The 24273-nt window shown below is 33.1% G+C and overlaps 1 protein-coding gene across 1 annotated transcript in view; it reads left to right on the top strand.

Moving 5' to 3' along the window:
* LOC145292661 (ELMO domain-containing protein 2-like) overlaps positions 1-24001 on the top strand; it is a 71244-nt gene extending 47243 nt beyond the window's left edge. The window contains exons 4-8 of the mRNA XM_080138744.1: positions 4446-4575; positions 5770-5903; positions 13909-13977; positions 17846-17979; positions 23359-24001. Of these exons, the coding sequence (XP_079994870.1) occupies positions 4446-4575; positions 5770-5903; positions 13909-13977; positions 17846-17979; positions 23359-23519 (628 nt within the window). The 3' untranslated portion in view covers positions 23520-24001. The remainder of the gene's footprint in view (positions 1-4445; positions 4576-5769; positions 5904-13908; positions 13978-17845; positions 17980-23358) is intronic.
* The last annotated feature ends 272 nt before the right edge of the window (positions 24002-24273 follow it).

Raw genomic sequence — 24273 nt, 5'->3', positions numbered from 1 at the left:
ATAAAGTACCTCTAATCAAAAAAAGGGAGATAACTCATGTTTATAATGGACCAGTTCTAATAAACAGCAGTTTTATTGGATAATCTCTGTTAATTATCCATTGAAAATAAATGCTGAATCTCAGGTAAAGTATTCTATTAAAAGAATTATATGGCTGGATGAAATATGTAATTGATGAAATTGATTGGAATGATAAATATTGTATATGACTGGCTAATCAGAATCAAGTATTATTTTATCAAATACAATGCTATTACGGTCTTTGAGAATCTGACTTATTTTATATATTAATTATAATAATGAATGCACAAATATTTAACTGTACATTCATAGTCTTTTTTTCTACTTCAAACAATGTCCATCTGAGAAAAATTAATACATATAATACTTCAAAATCGCTGTCTGAATAACACATCTCTATATCAATAAAATTGTGAGCCCTTCACATGAGTCTGTATTCTTCATTTCTATACGATTTACTCATTATGCTTTTTATTATTTATTATTAAACAATTCATTCAAATTAAAAATGCAACAGTGTAAAGCACAAAAATAACTTTTCAAAAATCTTATTTAAAAAAGAATCTAATTATTAAATAAAATCCACCACTCTGCACTAGGGCTTCTTCATAAACCAATCAGCCATTTTAATCTTTTGTTAATAATTGAAAAAAAACAAAACAATGAATTACTTTGGGATCCTCAAAAATTTGAAAGGAATTCCTGGCTTTAAAATTCTTAGCATGTTCTCATGTATTAAAAGATTAAAAGCCTTGAAAGTGATTTACATTCAATATTTTTATAAATAAACTAGATTTTAACCTGTTAAAATCGGGCAAATATAGCCCGTTTACTTAGATCGAATGCTTTATGCCAAATTGATGCTTGAATATGATTAAGTTTATGTTCAATTTTGCATCAAATACTAATCTTTATTAATCCTTAACTCTGCACTGAATGGATACCATAATACTTAGTTTGCTGCACCTTATCATAACAAAGGTCCATACAAATTTTCAGCCAGATCTACTCAGTAGACTCTGATAAAAAGTGAAACACACAGACTAAGAGAAATCTCTATATATAAAAATGTAATTTTTGGTTTGTTAAAAGTGAATAAAACCATATTTCTACGTTACCAATTTAATTGAAATTTTCAGAAAATCTATTTTTAAAGTCAAAGAATGTTTGCATGTTATTAAAATAATTTAACATTGCAAATTATAAAAATATTAAATTATGAATGAAAATATTTTTCGTAACTGCGAGATTGTCCCGATTTCATTTCTGGTAGAAATGAGCCTTTCACTTATTGAGATAAGTATTATTTGTATTAATTTTTATGATACTCATGCAGAGAGTGATCCGTGCTGAAATAATAACGTTATTATTTAAAAAGCCATTCTTAACATGGGGAGGGGAGGGTGTTTTGTACCTATTCTGTACTTTAACCTTACAATTGAATAAAAAAAACATATTGTAAAACTTTAATTTGGAAATACGATTTAAAAAATAGCGCGGATCACTCTCTGCATTTTTTCCTTTTATTATTCTTAAAGAGTAAAACTTTTCTTATTCATGAAAAGAGTTAAGCCTACGTAAATAAATAAATGTTTGTACACGTGACAAATTCTCAATAAATGGTTTAGTTACTTTTTTTTTTTAAATTATTTATGAAAAGAGTTAACGTAAATAATCTTTGTAAAAGTAAGTGCGAAAGTGCCGTAGTTGTACTCCATGCGTAATTTCTATACTTATAGGTTTTTGGAAATTTTTTTCACTGGATTATTATTGATTGGACACTAATTAAACAGATTATTAAAAAAAAAAAAATTTTAAAAAGAAATCATTATTTCGACATTTGAAAGTGGTGCTCACTTTTTAGTTACAACGTTCTGATAAATCAGTCACCCATTTTGTAACCAATAAAAACGCGGTATATCAAACCCATAGAAAGTAAAAATAATATGAGTCTTTACCGCATTTGTAAGTCAGAAATATATTTGTTTCTCAAAGAAAACAAAAATAGATTGAACATGACTTTTTTATTGTTTTTATGAAAATAAAGTTTCGAGTTTAAAAATTCTTCTTTTTTTTTTACTTATTGAATTAAAAGTCAGTTTGTGGGTGTTTTTTTTTTTTTTTTTGAATAATTTGTTTTTATGAAAGGTGAGGGTTTTTTGGGGTTTTTTTTCAATTTTTTTAAGTATTATAAATTTCACTAACATGCTGGAGAAATGTTGGTGCTAATGCAGAGAGTGATCCGCGCTATTTTTTTAAATCGTATTTCCACGTTTAATTAAAGTTTTATGATATGTTTTTTTTCCTCCGGATTTTTGATATAATTTTCCATTAAGGGGCGTGCGTCTCACGTTCGTATATAACAAAAAAAATTTTTGTAGACTTCGGTGTGCTAAAAACGAATCTGCAAACTGTTTCCATTGCAAAAAAATAGTTTTTATGATATGAAGAAATTACTTTTTCGAAAAGTGGGCGATCACTTTTCCATGTAAATTTAACTTAAAATGAGCACCCACTTTCTAGCCACTTGAGAGAGGGGGGATTTTTTCCCATGTTTATTGGCTAAACAGCTTTCGTTTATGCTCACGCATAGCATAAACGAAGGCTACGGCTGTGAAATGGAAAATAGTCCCAGAGTTCAGGGGTTATTACCAAACAAAAGAAATCAAACAAAAAACTTTTTAGCCAAGAAACACCCAGAAAAATGCCCCTCTCTCTCAGGTGGCCAGAAAGTGGGTGCTCATTCTAAGTTAAATTTACATTGAAAAGTGATCACCCACTTTTCGAAAAAGTAATTTCATGAATATCATGAAAACTTTCTTTTTGCTACGGAAACGGTTTGCAGATTCGTTTTTAGCACACCAAAATCTGCAATAAAATATTTCGTTATATACGAACGTGAAACGGGCTTTAAAGTAAAATAATACCGGATTTTTTGGAGCAGATTTGCCGTTTAGTTGTACAAATATCCTCAAACCAGGTAATCACTAAAAGGGACTTTTAAAAGTCGTCACCTGTATCGAGCAAAAGTTTAAAACCACCGATTATATGCCAGCCTACGTCATGATAACATATATTGAGTGAGTTCCTAACAGTATTTTGTATAGTTTTTTAGTTTAAACTCATTTTCCCAAAATTTCCCCAAACTTAACGTGTTCGATACAGTCTGCCGCCATTTGTATTTTTCAGATAGACATTGAATGTTTTTGAACCGATTATACATTACATAAAAACACTAAAATCTTATCCAGTTAGGTAAAACATTTACTTTTCTTGCCTTTGATAACATTTATTTGTTATATATTTATTTTTTGACAACTTTTTTGTATCTGTGTTTAGTAATATGAACTCTTTTCATTTAATGTAACGTTTAGTCGGCTTGAAAAACAGTGTTTATCGGTGTATTTGAAAGCTACAAATGGTGGAGGACACTGTTGAATACTTTAAGTTAGAGGAAGTGAGTTAAAACTAAAAAGCTATACAAAATACTGTCAGAAACCCACCGATTATGCCAGCCTATGTCATGGTAACATATATTTGTGGGGTGTCAGACACTGTCTTGTATAGTTTTTAGTTTTCAACTTACTTTCCCAAACTTAACGTATTCAACAGAGTCCGCGACCATTTCTGTTTTTCGAGCCGATTAAACATTTTACATTACATAAAAACACTAAACAATTATCCAGTTAGGTAGAAACGTAACTTACCTTACCTTTGCTTTCATTTATTTGTTTTTGGACAACTTTTTCGAATCTGTGTATAGTAACCCCCCCTTCCCCCCATCAACCAAATATTAATTACTAACTCACATTTTTGTATACAGAAAAAAAAAAAAAAATTTAGTGTTTCAACATTTTTGCTACGTTCGGCTTCATCCACTGATTGTTGGTCGAGTCCAAACCATGAATGATTGACAGAAACTCCCGAGGATCCAGATCAAATTTTGCGAGAGTACCATTTTTTTTTTCATTTTCACCTTCTTTTTCACGTTTTGGAGTGGATTGCTGTACTAAGAATATAAGAAACATGCATTTTTCTCTTTTTATTAAATTTTTACATTACACCAAATTGAGCCACTGCAACGCGTGGCAGGGTACAGCTAGTATAATATAAATTTAAAAAAAAACACCACATTAACAAAATTATTTATAGCTTTATAACAATTTGGTTTAATTAATAATTTTATGATCAAACAATACTGTAATAATTAAATTTAACTTTAAAAATCCTGTTTAAAAAAATAATAATTGAGTAAAACAAAAAAAAAAAAAACCTGGCATAGTTGAAAACAAATTGATTCCTGAACAACACTGTTAGTATGTACATAAAACAGGGAAAACTGATAAGAATCACATTATTATTTATCATTTTTAACTCTTATCAGGATTTTTATTATTACTGTCATCATTCATTTTTTTCTACAGAATGTGTGCTGAAATAACCTTACGGCTTGGACAAATAATTGGTTACACCCGACTTATATCAAGGGTTGAAGTAGCTCGTCAGCGAAAACATGATGTGGCAAATTCTGAATATGAACATCATTTACGACAGGTGAGCAGGATCTACAATTTAATAGGATAAAAGACAAAAAAGTATATTTTTAAATATATATATATATATATATATATATATATATATATATATATATATAAGGTGTACTGGTGACCTGTTGTCACAACTACTATTACTATTTATTCTACTTTTAATTTATTACAAAAATTCATAAACTGTAACATGTTCAGATATTCTTTTTGCATAACTAAAAATAAGTCTTTTTACTTGTATATTATTATTATTATTATTATTATTAGTAGTAGTAGTAGTATTCTTATATAGGAGTAATTGTAAGATTTATTAAGTTGATATCTAATTAACATACATGGTTGCAGTAATTAACACATTTTTTTTTTCAAACATAACTCAATCCCAGAACTAAAGTATATTTTAGCATATAGTTTATGTTATCAAACTATATATGAAAAAATCCTTAAAGACACACATTGATTAATACACCTTTAGTATAATTAACACCCGTTTGAAACACGATGGTAGTAGGTGCATCAGTAAATAGTAACAATTGTATATACCAATACTAGCTGGATTTTCCAACTCACCATGCTTTATTCATCATTTGAAATATGTGAAACATTAATTGAAAATAATAAGCACAAAACAAAATCTTTCTCATTTATTTATGTAGAGGAATAAACATTAATATTTTGGTCATTTCAATACAAACTTATGTGACTGTAAAAAAAGGAAAAGAAATCAATTTGCCTTTTCATTTGCAATTTTGTAATAGATTGCAGTTTATTGAAAATAAAGTCAGTCTCTCTAAAGAAAGAAAACATTTGAATGCAAATGCTAAATATCTGTCCAGGAAATAAAACTGTCTGTCATATTAAAATCCAAATAACCATGGAATTAAAAAAATAAAAATAAGTTTTTTTTTGTTTTTTTGTTTTTTTAAATGGAAATTCCTTTTAACAAGACATGAACACTTTATAAAAATTTTTTTAAATACCACTTCAAGGTAAAAAAATAATTTTAAATACCACTTCAAGGTAAAAAAAAAAAATAGCCAATATATATATGGATAGATTCCAATCCAGAACACAACAGTTCTTCCCTCTTTGTCAGAAACATTGCTCATGGAATTTTGACTTTATTGGGTCTAATTTTTGCATTTATTCACTGTGATAGACATTTATAAGCCAAAGAAGCCATTTTTGTTTATTCTTACAGATTTGGACCATTTTACAACCCAATATGACTTTGACCGGAATGAAGTCTAAACAATGGACAGAAATCGGGTTTCAAGGAGAGGAACCACATACTGATCTGAGGGGTATGGGGATGTTGGGATTGAATCAATTATGGTAAATAACATACTTTTTTTATTATTACCCCCACCCCCATCTCATTATCCCTTCTCTCTTCCATATTACATACTAGTTAACTAGTGGCTATTCTCTGACCCATTTGAGGATTTTTGATAAATTGCAGAAACATATTCATAATTTGATTGGCTCCACCCTTCTTTCTTTTTGACAGATGTGATGTTGCTAGTCTCAGTCTTTTCTACAAATACTATTATGGCATGTGTTCTTCAAAACTGATTTATTTCCTGCTTCCTTTGTTGCAGTTCATTTGATTCGTTAGTCTAGTGGTTTCCATCAATTTGCTGTTTTGATACCTCATTGAAATACAGCTTCTTATTCCAATAACTTCTTTTTCAAAAGCTGCGGGCTTGTGGAACACTTCTTGCTGACTGTTTTCCTCCTACCTATAATCTTGGTCATTTCAAGACCAAGGCCAATGAGCATATTCTGTCTTTGTGATAATGATTTTTCGTTCTTTTCATTAAGTGGCTTCATGTCTTGTTTAGAGCGATTTCCATTAAAAAAAAAAAAAAAAAAAAACACATGCATGCATCTGTTTATCCAACTAGAACTTTATTCAACATGCCCATACCATCATAATGTCTGACTCAATGTCTAACCCTAACCCCTTCCTCTAAATCCATCAACCTCAACAAACATCTACTGGCTGGATTTACATTATCCATTCTGTTGACATGTCCATACCATCTCAATTTATTCTAATAAAGATGAAAAGAACCATCCAGGTAGATGGCCAAGATCTTCTCAGAATGAGGGATTTAAAATATCAGGATCAACTGTCAGTAAGTACTAGTATCCTCGGTGAGATTACCTCTGCATGACTGAAATGGTCTACTGTCCCATGTGTTCCTTTTAATTCATGGATCCATAATCATCTCAAATCCAAGATCTACCATACTGTGGTACAACTTGCTGCTTTTTAGGGCTCAGGAAGTGTGGCTGTTGACAAAAAGTGCATAAAGAAAACTAACGACTAACAACAAAGATGCTGTGTTGGACTTTAGGCTTGACCATACTCAACCATTCTCAAAATGTTTATATTTGTTGATGTTTCTAGTGTTATGCCAATTGCAAACAAAATGAGGAAAAATTGTCTGCACTAGCAAATGACAACACTATCAAAAAAACAGGATTTGAGATGGAGACTCTTCAGAAAAGGTTGAGAAGTCAATTCTCAAGATGCCAAAACTTCATCCTAATTAAGTCTTTGACCATGTATGGTCGATGGAGAAATTCAGGGCGGATCTGCTCTGTACACAATAAATGTAGAAAAAAATTTATGATTTAAAAAAAGAAATAACAGCAATTTATTTTTTTTTTTTACAAAGAATAACTTTAACATTTTTCAAAAAGCAATATTATAATAAACTCACGGATGCTCAAAATATTGTAAGTGTAAATTGAAGAAGTAAATGGGCCAGATGCAATAAAATTTACAACCTGAAATATTTTCTGCTTTTCTAACAACCAATCTGTATTTTGTAAAAAAAAAAAAATAAAAAAAAAATTCTTCCATCTCCTCAAATTAAAAAAAATTAAAAAATTTCCCAAATGCTCATCTCATGATTAATATGAAAGTGGGCAGAATTTTTTTTTCCTGGAGAAAGGACTGCATAACAACCACTTAAGAATGGCAGATGTTGGGATTGGTTACGAGAAAATAACATTCTTTTCTATTCTCGCTCTTTCTCTCTCACACACTTCTCTCCTCTCAATTCTATAATCAAACTACAGATGTTTATACTTATTATGATAAGCATATAGTGTTTGTTTATGTGATTAAAAGAAACATTGATTGTTTTTGTTGGTTTAGTTTTCAAATTTTTCTTGTTTGTGGACTAATTTTTTTTTTAAATCATAAAATAGTAAATGCTTTATTTTAAAAACAAAAATAAGGATATTAAAATGTTCATATGAAGAATGCTCTGATATTTCGAATTGCAATGAACAAATGCTTTTGTTTTGATTTTTGTTTACTTTTAGCCTTGCAATTCTTTACAGGGATGAGACACGGAAAACTGTAGCTTAATTGTCATATATATTTTCATAACTTACTACCTAGCTCTACTCACGTATTGAGCACTATTTAAGTAAATACTGAAAGGTTATGCATGCATATGTATATATGTATAGGTGCCTGTATACATGGAGTGAGAGATAGGAAGATAGACCTGGTGAGAGGGGGGTATATGTATTAACTCATTTTAGATAGGCTCTAAGAATCCTTGTAACAATGGAATGCAGAAAAAGTCTATGTAATTTAATCAATCAACATATATATTTTCATAATTTACTACCTAGCTCTACTCAAGTATTGAACTCTATTTAAGTAAGTACTGAAAATCAATAAATAAAATATTATACCCCCTTATAACATTTTATGCCAATACCTGAAATATGAAAATCACTCCAGACAAGGGATGAAGCCACTTAATGTAGAGAGCTAAAAGAAAAATACCATTTCAAGATCAAAATCTAGCCAATGATAAGTGTTAGATATAGATTTCGATCAAGAAAACAGCAATTCTTCCCCCTTTGTCAGAAACATCACTCATGGAATGCGAGGACTAAAGGACAAATTAAGGGAAGCCAGTTATGAGGCTGGCAAAAATAAACCCAAGGTCCACTTTCTACTCTCATATATATATATATATATATATATATATATATATATGGCGATTAATCTACACTGAATATTCGGCATTTCATCCACTCTAGGACACCTCAGGCTTATGCGCGAATTCTGTGGTTGTTTATCGTTTTTATATGCTCCTCTTCTATTGAGATTTTAGTTAGCCAATCAGCTTTCTAGTATCCACCGCGCCCGTTCCTATCAGCCAATGGGCATGCATGTTATCGGACAAAGGATCTGTTTTGAAACTAGGTTAGTGTTTTTTTTTTTATTGTTAGTTTATATATAAATATATATATATGTGTACATACATATATGCACATATATATATATATATATATATATATATATATATATATGTGTGTGTGATCGTTTATGTATATTCATGTTTATTTAATTTATTTATTTGTTTATTTTCTATTGTTTTTGTTGTTTTAAAACTATTTTGTATCGCTATCCTAGAGTAAATTTTCTCTTCTACAGTTTAATAGATGTTGGGGTTCTTTAAAGTACAGGATAGCAAATTTTTCATGAAGGCATAATCTACATGGGTCGTCTAGGTGCCTACATGTGGTAGCTTGTCTTATTATTTTCCATTCGACTACCGGCGAATGTCCGCTTTCTTTGAGTTTCCAGTATTTATTCGCTAGTGTTGTTTTTATACGGTGTTTTTTATTGTTGAATGTACTTTTATGGTCATAGTATCGGGTTTTGAAATCTAAGGAAGTCATGCCGACGTAATATTTCTTGTTATTCGGGTTTTCTTTCGCAAATATTGTTGCCTGATAAACTATGCTTTTGGTTAGACATTTATTTTGAAGTGGGCAAAGTGTGCGGTGTCTACAGTTGCATTTATCTTGTTCGTTATTAGTATTTTTATTTATAGTATGGTTGTTCTTGTCCGAGGTTGGTTTGTTATTATTATTATTATTATTATTATTATTATTTCTGCTAGTGTTAGTTTTATTTTTGTCATGGTGTTTACTTTTTTTATTGTTTATTTTGTTGTTGTTTACATTGTTTTTATTTAATATTTTGTTATTATGTACTTTAATTATCATCTCTAAATTTTTGCAACAACTGTAGGATAACTTTAAGGTATTTTTATTGAAGATTTTGTGTAAGGGGTTGGTTGCGGGAAAGTGTTTTCAATAAGATCTAGAAATTTCTTGCCAAGTTTTGTTTTTAACATTTGATTGTATGGGGCTGTGTACCAAATTATAGTTCTTTTTCTTCTATTTTCAATTTTATTATAGTTATTGGTGTTTTGTTGCTTATATTTGATATCAATATTTTTGTATCCACTATTTTTTAGGGCTGTTTCGTAGATATTGGTTGACCTGTTAAATGCATTTTCATCGATTGAGTTATTACGTATTTACTTATGATCGAGTTAGGAATCTGTTTTATAATTGATGGTGGGTGATTGGACTTAGGGTTTACGTATATTGGAGTAGCGTTATCTTTTAAGTAGGGTTCATATGTGTTTTTATCTAAATTTAACATGACGTCCAGGAAGTTTGTTATTTTTATGTTAGCTGATACATCTGCTTTTAGGTCTAAGTTTTTCATTTCCTTGTGTATGATTTTCTTAAAGTATATATATATAGTCTTGGAAGTTTTTTAACCTTTAAAACTATATAGAAAACTTATTTAATTTTTTTATCATTTGTTGAAAATCTATTTAGTCAGTAAGTCATTTAATCACCTACAATTGCTGTATCAACTTGCTTTCTTGAATTCACAATAGTCCTAATGTTATTTCAGAGATCGTCAGTTATTTGGGGATTTAAAAACTAAAGAATATATTAAATCATGGCTCTTAAGCAATGGTGATCAAACACCACCTTCCTTAATCACAAGAACAAAAAAATGTTCCAAATATCTGATCTAGTTTCTTGCTCCAGATTAATTTGGCTAACCTATTCATGCTATCAAAAAATGTCTATGCTATTTGGATTATATATATTTATGAGATGGATACTTTGTTGGGTTAGGATAAAGCTATAGTGATTTTCGTTGCTCAATAAGCTTATTCTAAAAGTCAAATATTTATATACTATTAAAACTGAATCTTGTTTGTTTCCGTGCACACTGAATGATTTCTCAAATAGATGACTTTACAAAGAGATGGCATTACTCACCTCACTGTGTAAGACACCAAGGGACATCTGTTATGGTGTCACAAAATGATAATGTTGGATAGGGTTAATGTCATCCATTAAAATGGAGATTGGATATGAACCATGACCTGAAGTGGCAAAGGTTGTTAAACGTTTTTTTTGTTTTTTTTAAACTCTTATTCACCCCAAACAAAGCACATTGACATTGGGACATAAGGGGCTACTATTAGGGACCATTTGTACAGGAACACCCTAAGTAGGGGTTTGAGCAGCAAGATGTCTATTTACTTGCTTGTCTATTTGCATGTCCAAGAATTGACTGCCAGATTGTCTATTAGCTCAAAAGACAACTAAGTTTATTTTTTCTATTTGCTTGAAACTACGAGGAGTGTGTAATAAGTAATGCCCCTAACCCACTTCCAGTTGTCTGATCTAGCTGAAATTTTGCATGTGCAACGATTTATATCTCTACGGGTTATGTGGCAAATTACAGCTCTGAACTAATTGTGGTTTCTGTTTTACAGGTGTTTGAACTGAGTTAGGTGTGAAATGGAGCCTGTTGAATGTCGAGCAGCGATCCGGTTTTTGTATTTGAAAGGACGCACACCACAGGAGACTTTTGATGAAATGAAAGAAAATTATGGTGATAATGCCTCATCATATGACCTTGTAAAATGCTGGCATCGTGAATTCAAGCATGACCGGAAGTCTGTGGAAACAGCTCCCAGACCTGGTCGCCCCCCCCCCCTCTGCCATTGATGAGGCATCTGTCCATCAAGTTGAGGCTGCCATTTTGGAAGATCGGCGCATTACTATTCGCCAAATAGCCCAAGATGTCAAGATTAGTACAGGGTCTGTGGAAACTATCATTCATGACCATTTGCATATGCATAAGGTGTCTGCCAGATGGATTCCCAGGTTGCTCACACCATTCCAGAAGCGAGAACGCGTTGAGTGCTCGAAGATGAATTTGAAGATGTGCCAAGAAGATGAGTCAAAGTTTTTCAAAAGACTGATTACACAGGATGAAACCTGGGTCCATCACTATGATCCAGAGACCAAAGCCCTGTCAATGCAGTGGAAGCACTTGGACTCACCACCTCCAAAGAAGGCAAGGGTGCAGCCCTCCGCTGGCAAGGTCATGCTCACAGTCTTCTGGGACCAGGATGGAGTAGTGATGACAGATTTCCTGGCAAAGGGTACCACAATTACAGGAACGTATTATGCTTCACTTTTGAGGAAATTAAGGGAAGCTATCAAAATCAAGAGGCGGGGCACGATTAGCAAAGGTACCCTCCTCCTGCAGGACAACGCTCCGGTCCACAACTCGCATATTGCCAAATCAGAAGCACGGGCGTGTGGTTATGAAATCCTCCTCCATCCTCCCTACTCTCCTGACCTTGCACCCTCTGACTTTCACCTCTTCCCAGCCATGAAGTTGTTTTTGAAAGGAAAGCGTTTCCCAGATGATGCAGCCTTGATTTCTGAAGTCACGTCATGGTTGGAGGACCAACCTGGGGTGTTCTACAAAAATGGTCTCTAGAGCTGCATCAAACGATGGGAGAAATGCATAACTCTAGGTGGTTCCTATGTAGAGAAAGACTAATAACTGTACCAAGTTTCATTGCTCTACTGCTATGGGAAGTGGGTCAGGGGCATTACTTATTGCACGCCCCTCAGTGCCTGCGTGTGAAATTTTTGTGGCAGGAGGTGCGCAATCTCCAACCACATCTCTCCTGAGTTGACATTGTTAAATACCAGTAGAAAGTGAAGTATATGTACAGGACAAATAGATACAATGAAGAGATAAGCAGAGAGCGCATGCAGTGCCTAACCTTCCCAAATGGTCACCCATCTGGTACTAACCAGGCTCAATGTTGCTTAACTTTGGTGATCTGATGAGAACCGATGTGTCAACGCGATTATGCCGTATAAGACAATATGGCAATAATTTTATCTATCCCCTGAAGAATTAGTCAGCCAATTTGGGAATCATGGTCAGGCAACAGAAAGAACTTTGGAAGCAGCAAAAAAAGACATCTTTTTTTTTTTTTTTTTTTTTCCGTCCTTGTCCATTGGATGCTCAAGCATCAACTATCTTTGCCTGACAGACTTTTGACAATTCAAAGAACTTTTCGTCTTTCCTCGATTTGAATATCATTCAACTATTTTCTACCTATACCAATCTGTATAAGTAGTTGAATAAATCCTTTCGTTGTTGTTATAAAAAAAGGTTTTGATTTTCCTTTTGTGCAACGGATTTTGTTACATACTTGTCATTTCTATACATCTGCACAGTCTTGGTTTGAAAAACTGGTTTTATAGGGCTTTGGTATCGAACATAATAGAATGTACTCTTGCAAACTCAAAGCACTTGTACCCTCTTGACATAAATACCCCCGACTAATCTGACAAGCAGCAAAACCCCACCTCTACACTGTAGAGGTTCCTAGATCAAACTAATATATAGAAATGCATCTTATTTTCTATAAGATGACCTTACACTAGCCTAAAATGGCTTGATATTGCTTTGCATGTGTGCATTTTCTCCAGTGAGTGATCAAGTAACAAGATAAATCAAAATATCTGTTTTATACATTCATGCACGGTCACTGGTCTTCATTTTCTAATCATCACTTTCCTATATGTAGCTATGATCCTCTCGTGATTGTTTATCTTCTGTTTAAACTTAAGATGGATCTACTAATGCCTGAAAACACAAATGAGACATGATGAGGTTTTCAAGGGTTTTTATTGGAGAAAAAGTTTGTTCATGGGAAGGAGGGAGAGATGAAGACTACATAGGCTAAAATTCATTCCATCTTACTTGTTCTTCTGTTTAGGAATTGACAGACACAAACAGGCAGACCATAAAGTAACATTCATATAGATTCTCTCTACATCATTAAATACATGTGGCCTGTCTCACTTTCCGACTCAGAGACTGTTAAAAATCCTTTTGTTTTTCTCCTCAAAGGTGTGACGTCATCACCTTTTGCATTTCTAGCAAGTTTTATCTTGGGGAACTAACCTTTGACCCCACCCCTCCGTCCTCACTTCAATCACTCCACCTGCAGCTGATATATTTATGCTTGCTGCCAGGTTATCATGACATATACTATTGTAACCTTTGCCAAAATTCATACTAGTTAACATAATCACTACTTACTGGTGTAGGAAACTAATATATAACATTGACACGTGAACATATTTTATCTATTTTCAGGTATTTAGTAACCTTGTATCCTGACATTGCCCGCCAGATTTACAGTCGTGCAAATCATCCAGTCCACGGGTAGGAAATCTTTTATATACCTTATTAATCTGTTTTTTTTTCCTTTATCTATATAATTTCTATTATTATACTAAATCTGAGTTAACCAGTATTTATTTCCTAAGATTTTATTCCTATATATTTTACTCATACAAAATACATGCTAAAATATTTTTAGTTTAGGGATTGAGTTACGTTTGGAAAAAAAATGCTTTTTAACTGTTCTAATTAGTCATAATTTGCAAGTGACTCGCTTCATACCAAATTTCTGTTTATCACATTCACCCTCTCTTGCTGTATCTTGTTTGACCTCCAACCCCATCCCTCAGTTTTATTTTATGCACTGCCTATCAATCTCGCTTCCGACTATTACGAGGTAATAAAATTGTTTGGAATAGTCTATTGTAAAAAAATGAATTATCACCACAAATAGTAATATTATTTAACCCATAGCTGGAGAGAAAGCTAGCAGAAAGAAACTTGTCTTTTATTTGTTTTTTTTGTTTTTGTTTTTCTTTAATTGAATTGGCTTTGCAAATTCACTTTTGCCTGATTTAAACACTCTAACTGTAGCTCAATGGATGACCTAATGGGTCACATTTCTTCCAGTATGATATAAAAAAAGTTCTAGTATTTTTTTTTTGGGGGGGGGAAGTTGTTCTTTTTTTTTTTTTTTTAATCTTTTTTAGATTCACCTCTTTTAATTATTTTGAAAGCTAAAATTACATTGCATAATAAATTTGCAAAGCTGTAGCATTCAAATCTGGTGACGTTATTACTGTACCAGTACAACATGAAAAAAATGTTTAAAAAAATAAACTGAGATGAATGTACAGAATATATAACAATTTTTTTTTAAATTTTGACCTCTTAAAAACTAATATATATATATATATATTTCCATCCATGGATATACCACCTTTTTTTTAGCAATTTTATAAGTTCCAAATCTCGGTGACTGTTGGTCAGAATTTAACAAAGGAAGACTCGTTGGAAAGGTAATGATCTGAATTGTGTAGTGTGCTATGTGACATTTGCCCTAAGGTCACACATTAAGGGGATCATCCAAAACCCATTTTTGGTACTTTTTAACCTCTTAGAAATAAGCAACCAACTATTAGATTTTTACAAACTAAGGTTTTTAAACAACCTTTAGCTTAATTTATAATAGTAAGTGTAAACTTTGCCCTTTATGTCACACATGTCCATTTTTTTCCTAACTTTTTGTCAATTTTTTGTAAAATTTATATACCCCATTTCACAGTCATAAAATGTTTCAATAATAGTCATTTGTTTTCCAAGTTTGGCATATGTATTACAAAATATCTGATATTTTTCCCAAAACCTCTGGCCTTGATGGAGGGGAGACTAAAACTTGCTAATATTATTTCAAATGATCCAAAATAACAGCAAGGGAGGACTTGATTCCAAACTTCCATTATATTATTTTAAATTTCTTTATATTGTTTTTTATATTTATATCAGATACATATAAATAATAGACATTACTCATGTTATATCTCCCCTCTTTGGAAATAGGGTAAGATTATGAATATCTCCAGTATCAAATAATCCTTGTACACTGAAATTTACTTTATGTGTGATACTATAAAGTGGACCTGAGGTAGACTTGAGTCACTAAGTGCTGAGAGGGGGGGGGGATAGACAAAGGAATTGGAAATGTTCTACAATAAAGCAGAAAGTAGCAAACAATGAATCTGTAGGTATTTTTAGATCGAGCCTACAGATGACAAGGGAAGGGCAGTTTCCGGGTGGCCGGGGTGGGGGCGACTTCAGATACCAACGGGAAGAAGACAGTCAGTTGACAACTAGATGCCCTTCGTGGCAGATGATTGTAACAATGGCTGGACAGTTTTTAGAGTTGACTGCAAAACAGAAATAGAGACGAATTGCGACTGACAGACGAACGTAACATCGATAGAACGGGGAGAAGACACACATGCTCACAAGTCCAATCATCAAATATATGTGAAACATTGGCGTTTGTGTTTTCCTTTCTTTTGTTCCACAACTTATTATATTTCTACTTTGTGAAACCACGGGTGTTCCCATCGCCAGCAACAAAATGACGATCCGTCCATAAGAAGAATAGTGAACGAAAAATACCACAACACACAACGTTAGGGGTCAGTGATCTGTCGGGGGGGGGGGGGCACACACCAGTCTGGTCACCTATGTATGAAAACCAAAGAATGGAAATATAACATATGAGAAATATTTATCATTGATATGTATCTGATATAAATATAAAAAAGAATAATATAAAGAAATTTAAAATAGTATAATGAAAGTTTAGAATCAAGTCTCCCCTTGCCTTTATTTCATATCACTTGAAATCATATGAGCAAGTTTTAGTCTCCCCTCCATCAAGGCTAGAGGTTTTGGGGGAAATATATATATGACCTTAATTGGACAAAAGAGGATAAAAAAAAAATGTTTATATATACTGTGTTCAGACAGATGAGGTTACATCCCTTGAACTAGTTACCTCCCTTGAATGAATGTTAGCAATAGTTAAAGTATAATAATATTGGAAAGCAACATGGTTTCAGTGATGTCATAGAAGTTGCCAGATTGTCTTTGAAACTAATTTTTCTTCAGGCTTGATGCTCAAAGCCTTTCCTATAAGTGGATATCCCCATAAGGCATCAGAGGTTTGAGATCAGAATTTTTCTTCTCTTAAATGAGTTGTCATCCCAGAATGATGATCCTTATCTACTCAAACCATTGGTTGGGATGATTATCAGAATCGCAATCGGGAATCGGAAAAATAAAAAAATTTGGGGGTATCAGAATGATTATCGGAATCGGAAAAATCGATGCCTATTTTCCGATGCCAAAACAATTCTTTTAATTGTCTTTTTTTTTTTTTTTTTTTTTTTTTTTTTTGATTTTGTTTAAAGTAAAATCTTTCATTGCTGGTAATAATGATAAAATAATAAATATTTATTGATTTTAAAATACCAGTCAAACTAAAATCGATAGATTACTCTCCACAAATGTATTTTGATGTTTAGAAAATTATTTGCATATTTAACATGTGTTTTTACAAAAATCGGGGAAAATAACAATCTTATAGTTAAATAATTAGAGATTTATGAAGAATCAGATTCGGGGAAAAATATTGGAATCGTCCCATCACTAGTTTTATCAGGTAATCTGCCTTCAACCCCCTTTTCCTATCAGTAGTAGTAGTAGCAGTTCTATCGAATCCCATGATCAGTTGAGGAGCTGGACTTTGTTGTCAAAAACTAGTGATGAGGGGAATTTTATAAACAATGGGATCTTGTCCATATTGTATCCATCGGTTATATCCAATAACATGCAGTGGTTTGGTGATTCCATGATGATGTCCAGAGTCATTTACTTGTTTGTATGCCTCAAAACTAAGAAATATCATAAGAAAGGGAAACAGTTTGAATATAATTTGGTGATTCCCCCACATACAATTTGGATGGCCTGGGAGATATGTTTTAACTAACATTTATTCACAGCAAATTCCAGAATATCTGCTCCCAGTTGGATTGAGTGCATAAAAATGTGTACATAGGTCCAAGAATGTATGAAAAAAATGTGTGCAGGTGAGTGTGAAGTTGAGAGAATGTGTCTTGCTTATCATAGATTTTGTGTGTGCGTTATGCACACGTTTTAAGTAGAAAAGAGAGAATCTCTTGTTTTGGCTTTTATACTACTGATCTCAGCAACTCTTAGTGTGGCGAAAATAAGGATAATTATGTATGTGTAAATGAATGTGTGGAAAAGTAGGTAATGCTATGATATTTTTCCAACTTTTGCTTTTTTTTATATATAATTCTATTTACAAAATGAGAAGAAAAAATGATTGAATTTCTTTCCTTCTTGTTCACAGCTATCCATTTGCCATTGTGGGTATCTCATTAACAAGTATGTTACGTGACTTGTTACAGTCAGGACGGTTGCGATTCCACTTATACAATGTTTGTCTGGCAGCACCAAAATTGGAACATTTCCATGAAGCATACTGTAAGTGTTTCCATCCATTGAAATCTACAAGTCTGCAAATGGTTTGATTCTTTCTTCCTACTGCTCTCTTTTTCATTCTCTCTCTCCCTCTCTGTGTTATCTTCTTAAACACTTTATTTGACAGCATGTGACATTGTGCGGAGAGTTTTTTGATCCTGTTAGGTACACAAAAAAAATAGTTATCCCTCTTGGACTGAAGAAGGGAGACTGATCGTCCTTGAGGTAGAGGCAAGTCAACTATGACAGTTTGAGATAACCAACATCAGTTCGTCTTGATTCTGAACATCCAAGAGACAAAATCGATTTTATTTCTTTACCACATACTTCCTCCCATTGCACTTGTTTCTCCTTAAACATGCATATCCTTAACAAACCCATCTATCAGTAAAATCCCACCACATCACTGTAGAGGTCCCTAGATGCAGGAAAGTCTTCTACTCTAATAGTTTCTTCGTTTGGACTGCTAGACTTAGGAATTCCTTCTCTGCTTCCTTCTTTCCTTCCTGTACTAACATGCAGAAGTTTAAATGTTATGGAAACGGACATTTCGTTCATATCCCGCCTAACTACAACTTGGATGTCTTCAAATCCAACATAAACAAATTCCTGATGAATAGCCCCCTTAAGACACTTTATCAGGTCTCCAATACTAACGATTGCTGCGATACTATCCCATTGATTACTGTACACGCAATAACCCTTATCCCTGAGCGGCTTTCGGGCCTTGATGGATGGTGATCTCCATGTAAAAAAAAAAAAAAAAAATCTTTAGATTGTCCCCTGTAGACATGGTCCCAAATAATAGTCTCTTATCTCCAAGTGACAATATGCCTTAGTTAAGGTGAGTAAGAAAAATATTTTTAAAAATATAAAAAATAAAATAAAAAAATAACTACATATTCTTTCTATTAACTGCATAAAACAAAACCTCCATTTACATCTTGGTATAAACAATGAAAAAAAATTAATTTCAACATTAAAACATATTTTGAATAAAAATATAAAATTGATTTAAAAACTATCCGTAGAATCCATTCATCCCAATCAAAACATTTGTCGATGTTATTTTAAAACAACACAAGTTTCTTGACTTACTCTGGGGAACTTTCACTTGCTAAGGAAATCCTGATGTTTAATTGGATGAGCATATAAAAGAAAGACTGCCCCTGGTTCATTTGACGTGCAGTCAGATGTTTAAGATTGCAGCTCTCGTAGATCTACTTCAGGATAATTTTGGATCAAGTTGTTCTATTTCACACTTGAAACTGGTTGAAGCATTGATGCCTGTTTAAGTTGGTGATCATCTACCAATTTGATGGTCGTGTTATTTTTTATTGACAAAGACAGAGCTCTTTTCGTTTAAGTTGGTTAGTCGTAATTTTTGTTGACTGTGGATGAAGAAAAGAAAACTGCTAGGTTATCAAAAGGAGAATATCAGTTTTTGCCGATTTTAAAATTTCATCTTGAAAATAAAAAATCTCAGATGGAGATTCATGCGAAAAATAATAGGAAATGTTATGAATATAACAATGACCTTTGCTCTTGTAACTTTATCCCATCTACCTTGCTTGTAAAATTGTTTAGGCTTTCATGTGAAATATGAATCTAACTTGTGCTTAATCTCCTCATGATGTTAACCTAGGCCATCTTGAAATAAGTGATAATCTAGGGCAGCTAGGTCAGGAGAATATGCAGAATGAGGCAAGATTTTCAGCCAAATTCTCCTAAAAAACTTTGGGTCAGTAATGCTGTACAAGGCCAAGCATTATTATGATGGAAGATGACTCCCTTTCTGTTGACTAAAAAAGGTCGTTTTTGAGACACTTTCAGAAAAACATGAATGATGCTTTAATAATGTGAAAGAAAATATAAATCAATCATGTTGATATGTTAAATAAACATAAAATACATTACTGATAAAAATGTTAGATTTATTAACAACAAATAACAATAGAAGAATTATAAAAGTTCATAAGGCTTAATATTTTTTCGAAGGAAGGCAGAGTAAGCAAGCAACTTGGAACAAAATTTATATTCCCAACTTCATTTAGAGAACAAGGGTTAATTATAGGGTTGGTGCAAATTTTTATCTGTACTGAACAAACTATTTCGATATGTCAGACTTCTCTATTGGTATCTTAAAGCCAAGAACGTGTAATTTTTTTTTTTTTTTTTTTTTTATTACATTTTCACCCCAAACAAGGCAAATTGCCACTTTGGTGGAGGGGGCTACTATCAGGGGCAACAACTACTGGGGTACTATGTAGGGATTTGGGCAGCAAGGTGTCGGTTCACGTTACACATGAACTTCTGCACGTCAGTACTGTTGGGGAAGCAGGGACCTGGAATGGAATTCCAGAGTCTAGTGGTTCTGGGGAAGAAACTATTGGAGTAAAAAGATCTTTTACATCTAGGGATCTCTACAGTGTGGGGGTGGGATTTAGCAGCCTGTCGGGTTTGTCGAGGGTGCACACGTCGTGGGGGCACAAGTGATTGCAGTTCGTCAGAGCATTCACCACTAAAATACTTGTAGAAAAGGCAGAGGGATGCAACATTTCGTCGATGGGACAGAGGCTGAAGCTTAGATGCCAGTTCAGGGCCTATCAGGTTTGCGACTCTCTTTTGAACCTTGTCAAGGAGCGAGAGACTAGTAGCAGATGCACCAGCCCAGATGTGGCAGCAATACTCCATACATGGGCGAATGGTGGCCTTATAGAGGTACAGGATACTTTCGGGTGTTAGTAGTTTTCTAGCACGGTAGAGAGAGCCGACCTTTCTTGCAGCGGCCCTGGCAATGCCTTCAATGTAATTGTTCCAACTCATGTTTCCTGTGAACGTTAGGCCAAGGAGTTTGAAAGATGAACTCTCAGATAAAGAGTCGTTGGCCATTGCTATGGGTGGTAGAGAGGGTTTCTTGTAATTATTGAATGAAACTAGTTTAGTCTTGGCAGCATTGAACGCGACCAACCACTTTTGTCCCCATTCCACTACAGATTGGAGGTCTTCCTCTAGTGTTTCTGCCATTTCTTTAGAAATGTGTTCATTCGTCTTCCTGTCGTGCCTGCCATAGAGTGTAGTGTCATCAGCATATATACCCATCTCAGAGGCAATGTTGTCGGGGAGGTCATTTATGAATATCAGGAACAATAGAGGTCCAAGGATAGAACCCTGGGGCACCCTCGCATTTATATCATATTGTTTAGATGTACGACCGTCGAGGACAACCTGGATTTTTCTCTTATCTAAGAAGGATTTAATTATGTTAAGTATTCTACCAGTGATACCGTATGATCTGATTTTACTGAGGAGACCCTCATGCCATACCCTGTCAAAAGCCTTAGATATATCTAAAGCTACCGCTCTGCCCTCCCCCGCGTTGTCCAGTGAATGGTATATACGTTCAGAGATCACAGTTAGGATGTCTGCTGTGGAACGGGCTTGTCTAAATCCATATTGTTTGTCAGTCAGTAGTTTAGCATCTGTAAGATGATGGACTAGAGCATGGTTAATTATGGTCTCAAATATTTTGGCAAAAAGTGGGAGGAGGCTAATGGGGCGATAATTTGATGGGTCTGTCCTTTCGCCAGAATTCTTGAATACTGGTACAACAGAAGCAGTTCTCCAACAGACCGGAAAGCAAGCTTCATTAAGGCATTTGTTGTAGAGTTTGGAGAGAACTGAAGCTACTTCGGCTGAGCACTTTTTTAATAGCACAGCTGGGATAAGATCGGGTCCACATGCTTTTGAGGTATCAAGGTTTTTTATGATAGCATGCACCTGAGCAGGGGTGGTTTTCAGATCGTCTAGTGTGGCGTCTGTCCGCATAGGAAAGTCAGGTAGGGGGTGGTTGGAAGGGTCCAGTGTGGAGTTCGAGGCAAACCGACTGGCAAGCATGTTAGCCTTGTCGGTTGCCGAGGAGACAACCTCGTGATTGTTGGTTAGTGGTTAGGAATTGTGAAGTATTTCTGCTTGCTTGATATATATTTACAATTCTTCCATTTTCTTTTATCAATATTTTTTCTTCACAAAATCCTTTTTCATTCCAAGAAAAAAAATAAACAAAATCTTTCCAACTGTTTTCTGAGGAACATACATTTGTCTCTGAGTTGTATGGCGGGCTTCCATTTGTCAACAAAGTACATATAAGATGTACTTAATAAATACAAATAAAATATAATGAGTGTGAATTAAATACATTTTCTGATTTGGAATAATAGCTATATATATATATATATATATATATATATATATATATATAAAGCAAGAGGTAATATGATTTATTAAAAAATCATTTACTCCAAGAATTCAGTATCAACAAACAATTAGTATACGATCATTTCTGAGATGATACAGAATTTTATTTACATAGTGGGGCAGATTGCTGAAATAATGTTTCACTTGATGCTTGTATCACTAATTGAAAGATTCTTATGGAATATTAAGATAACATGCCCCACTAACAATCTCATCATCCGTACTAGGATTAGACATGGAATAGAAAGTTTACAAAAATGATTAACACCAAGGTGAGGATATCCAAGGATTATTCAGCAAATGAAGACGTTATATTAAAAGAAGTAAATATACTTTATTTCGAGAAATATGTTCAAGGATTGTTACACAAATACTATTTAAACAAATGGTTTCAATATTTTTGTTGGTTTTTACATTTCAATTATCATGCCAAATGGAAAAGAAAATGACAAATTTCTGATTAGATAGTCATTATCATGAGAACTCTAAAAAATTTGAATTGCAAATAAAATATATAAATTAAAATTAAGTGCTTATAAAGATATCTATTTATATCTGAAGAGTTGTTTAGTGATTTTTTAATTATTCAATGAAATGCGTGTAAGATGTAATATAGTGAAAATCTAGGCATCTGCATAATAATTTAAAAACTAATAAAAATTCGAGTGAATTCCATTTATTTATTTTTTGAATAATAATAACTAATGGTATAATATACATGTGTGTGTGTGTGTGTGTATATATATATATATATAGAGAGAGAGAGACAGCATATTTCATTAAATAAAATAGACATTTTCTTTTGTCTATTAATTCTGTTTCGGATCCTTTCCAACTTCTGAATAACAGTCTTCACTTCTGGCAGTAACTGGCTGATATAATCGTTATATTTGTTGTAATTCTGAGTACTTACCAATCCTTTTGGATTCATCATCAGGGATAGACTAATCCAACTGGTTTTTAACAAGTTATATAATTTTTTTTTTTAAGCATGTATATTGGTTCATGGTTCATTGGTTAATTATTTTGATAATTTAACAAACATCTTAGGATGTTGATTCTATTAGGAAAATTTATTTTATTGATAGTAGTTTTTTAGTTTATATAATTTTGTTTTAATTCCAGGTTACTTGTTCTACCAATTTGACAAATTCTGGTTGGAAGAGCAACCCCGAGATATCATGGAATTTGGACGAATCAGCAAAGACTTCAAGACACATTCAGAAGCTAAATTGAACAAAATGGATTTTGTGATGAAAATGGAATTTCAAAAAGATATACCATAAAAAGATTTGCAGAAAAAAGTCTTGAAACTTTTGGTTTGAGAAACTACTCTTCCCTACTACCTCTGGTCCTAAATTTTGTGTGTTTTGCCTGGCCTTTATGTAGCGCTGGTCACTACTGACCTTGGACTATATACACACGCGCACAAGTCAAACGAGCTTCATCGTACAAAACCGGCTCATGTGAAATGCTTTTTAATTTCCTGGCATTTGTGTTATGCTGGTGGAGGAACAGGAATATACGTACCTCTAATAAATGATCTCCATTTTTTTCCCCTCCCTGCCACCCGGTGGAATCAAATACAAAACTTGGTAAAGTGCTCGAAATGAAGATACAAAATCCTTCCGGATGATTCTGTCAAACTATTGTTGTATGCACATTTTTTTTTTTTTTAACTTATATTTTGGATAACATTTCTCCTTTAAAATTGTCATATATGAATAAATCTTGAATTCAACAATATATATATATATATATATATATATATATATATAATGAAATATAAGACTTCTCATACTGAATTTTAATGACGGTTTTGGAGCAAAAGGAATCTTACAAGTGTTTCTGCAAAAATTCAGAACATATTTGAACAAATTGAATTTGCCACATGAATATGCCATCTTAATGTGGCAAATTCAATTTGTTAGTGTGCTCTGAATTTTTCCATAAATGTGTGTTAAATTTCTTTTGCTTTTTTTTTTATCTGAAATTGACTCTTAATCACAGTATGATATGACTCTTATCTCTGATGTAATT

The sequence above is a fragment of the Euprymna scolopes genome, chromosome 2 (assembly GCF_053919585.1).
Source record: "Euprymna scolopes isolate OS-2025 chromosome 2, ASM5391958v1, whole genome shotgun sequence".
Classification (NCBI taxonomy): domain Eukaryota; kingdom Metazoa; phylum Mollusca; class Cephalopoda; order Sepiida; family Sepiolidae; genus Euprymna; species Euprymna scolopes.
Note: the sequence above shows the minus strand (reverse complement) of the source record. Positions and strands in the feature narration are given on the sequence as shown.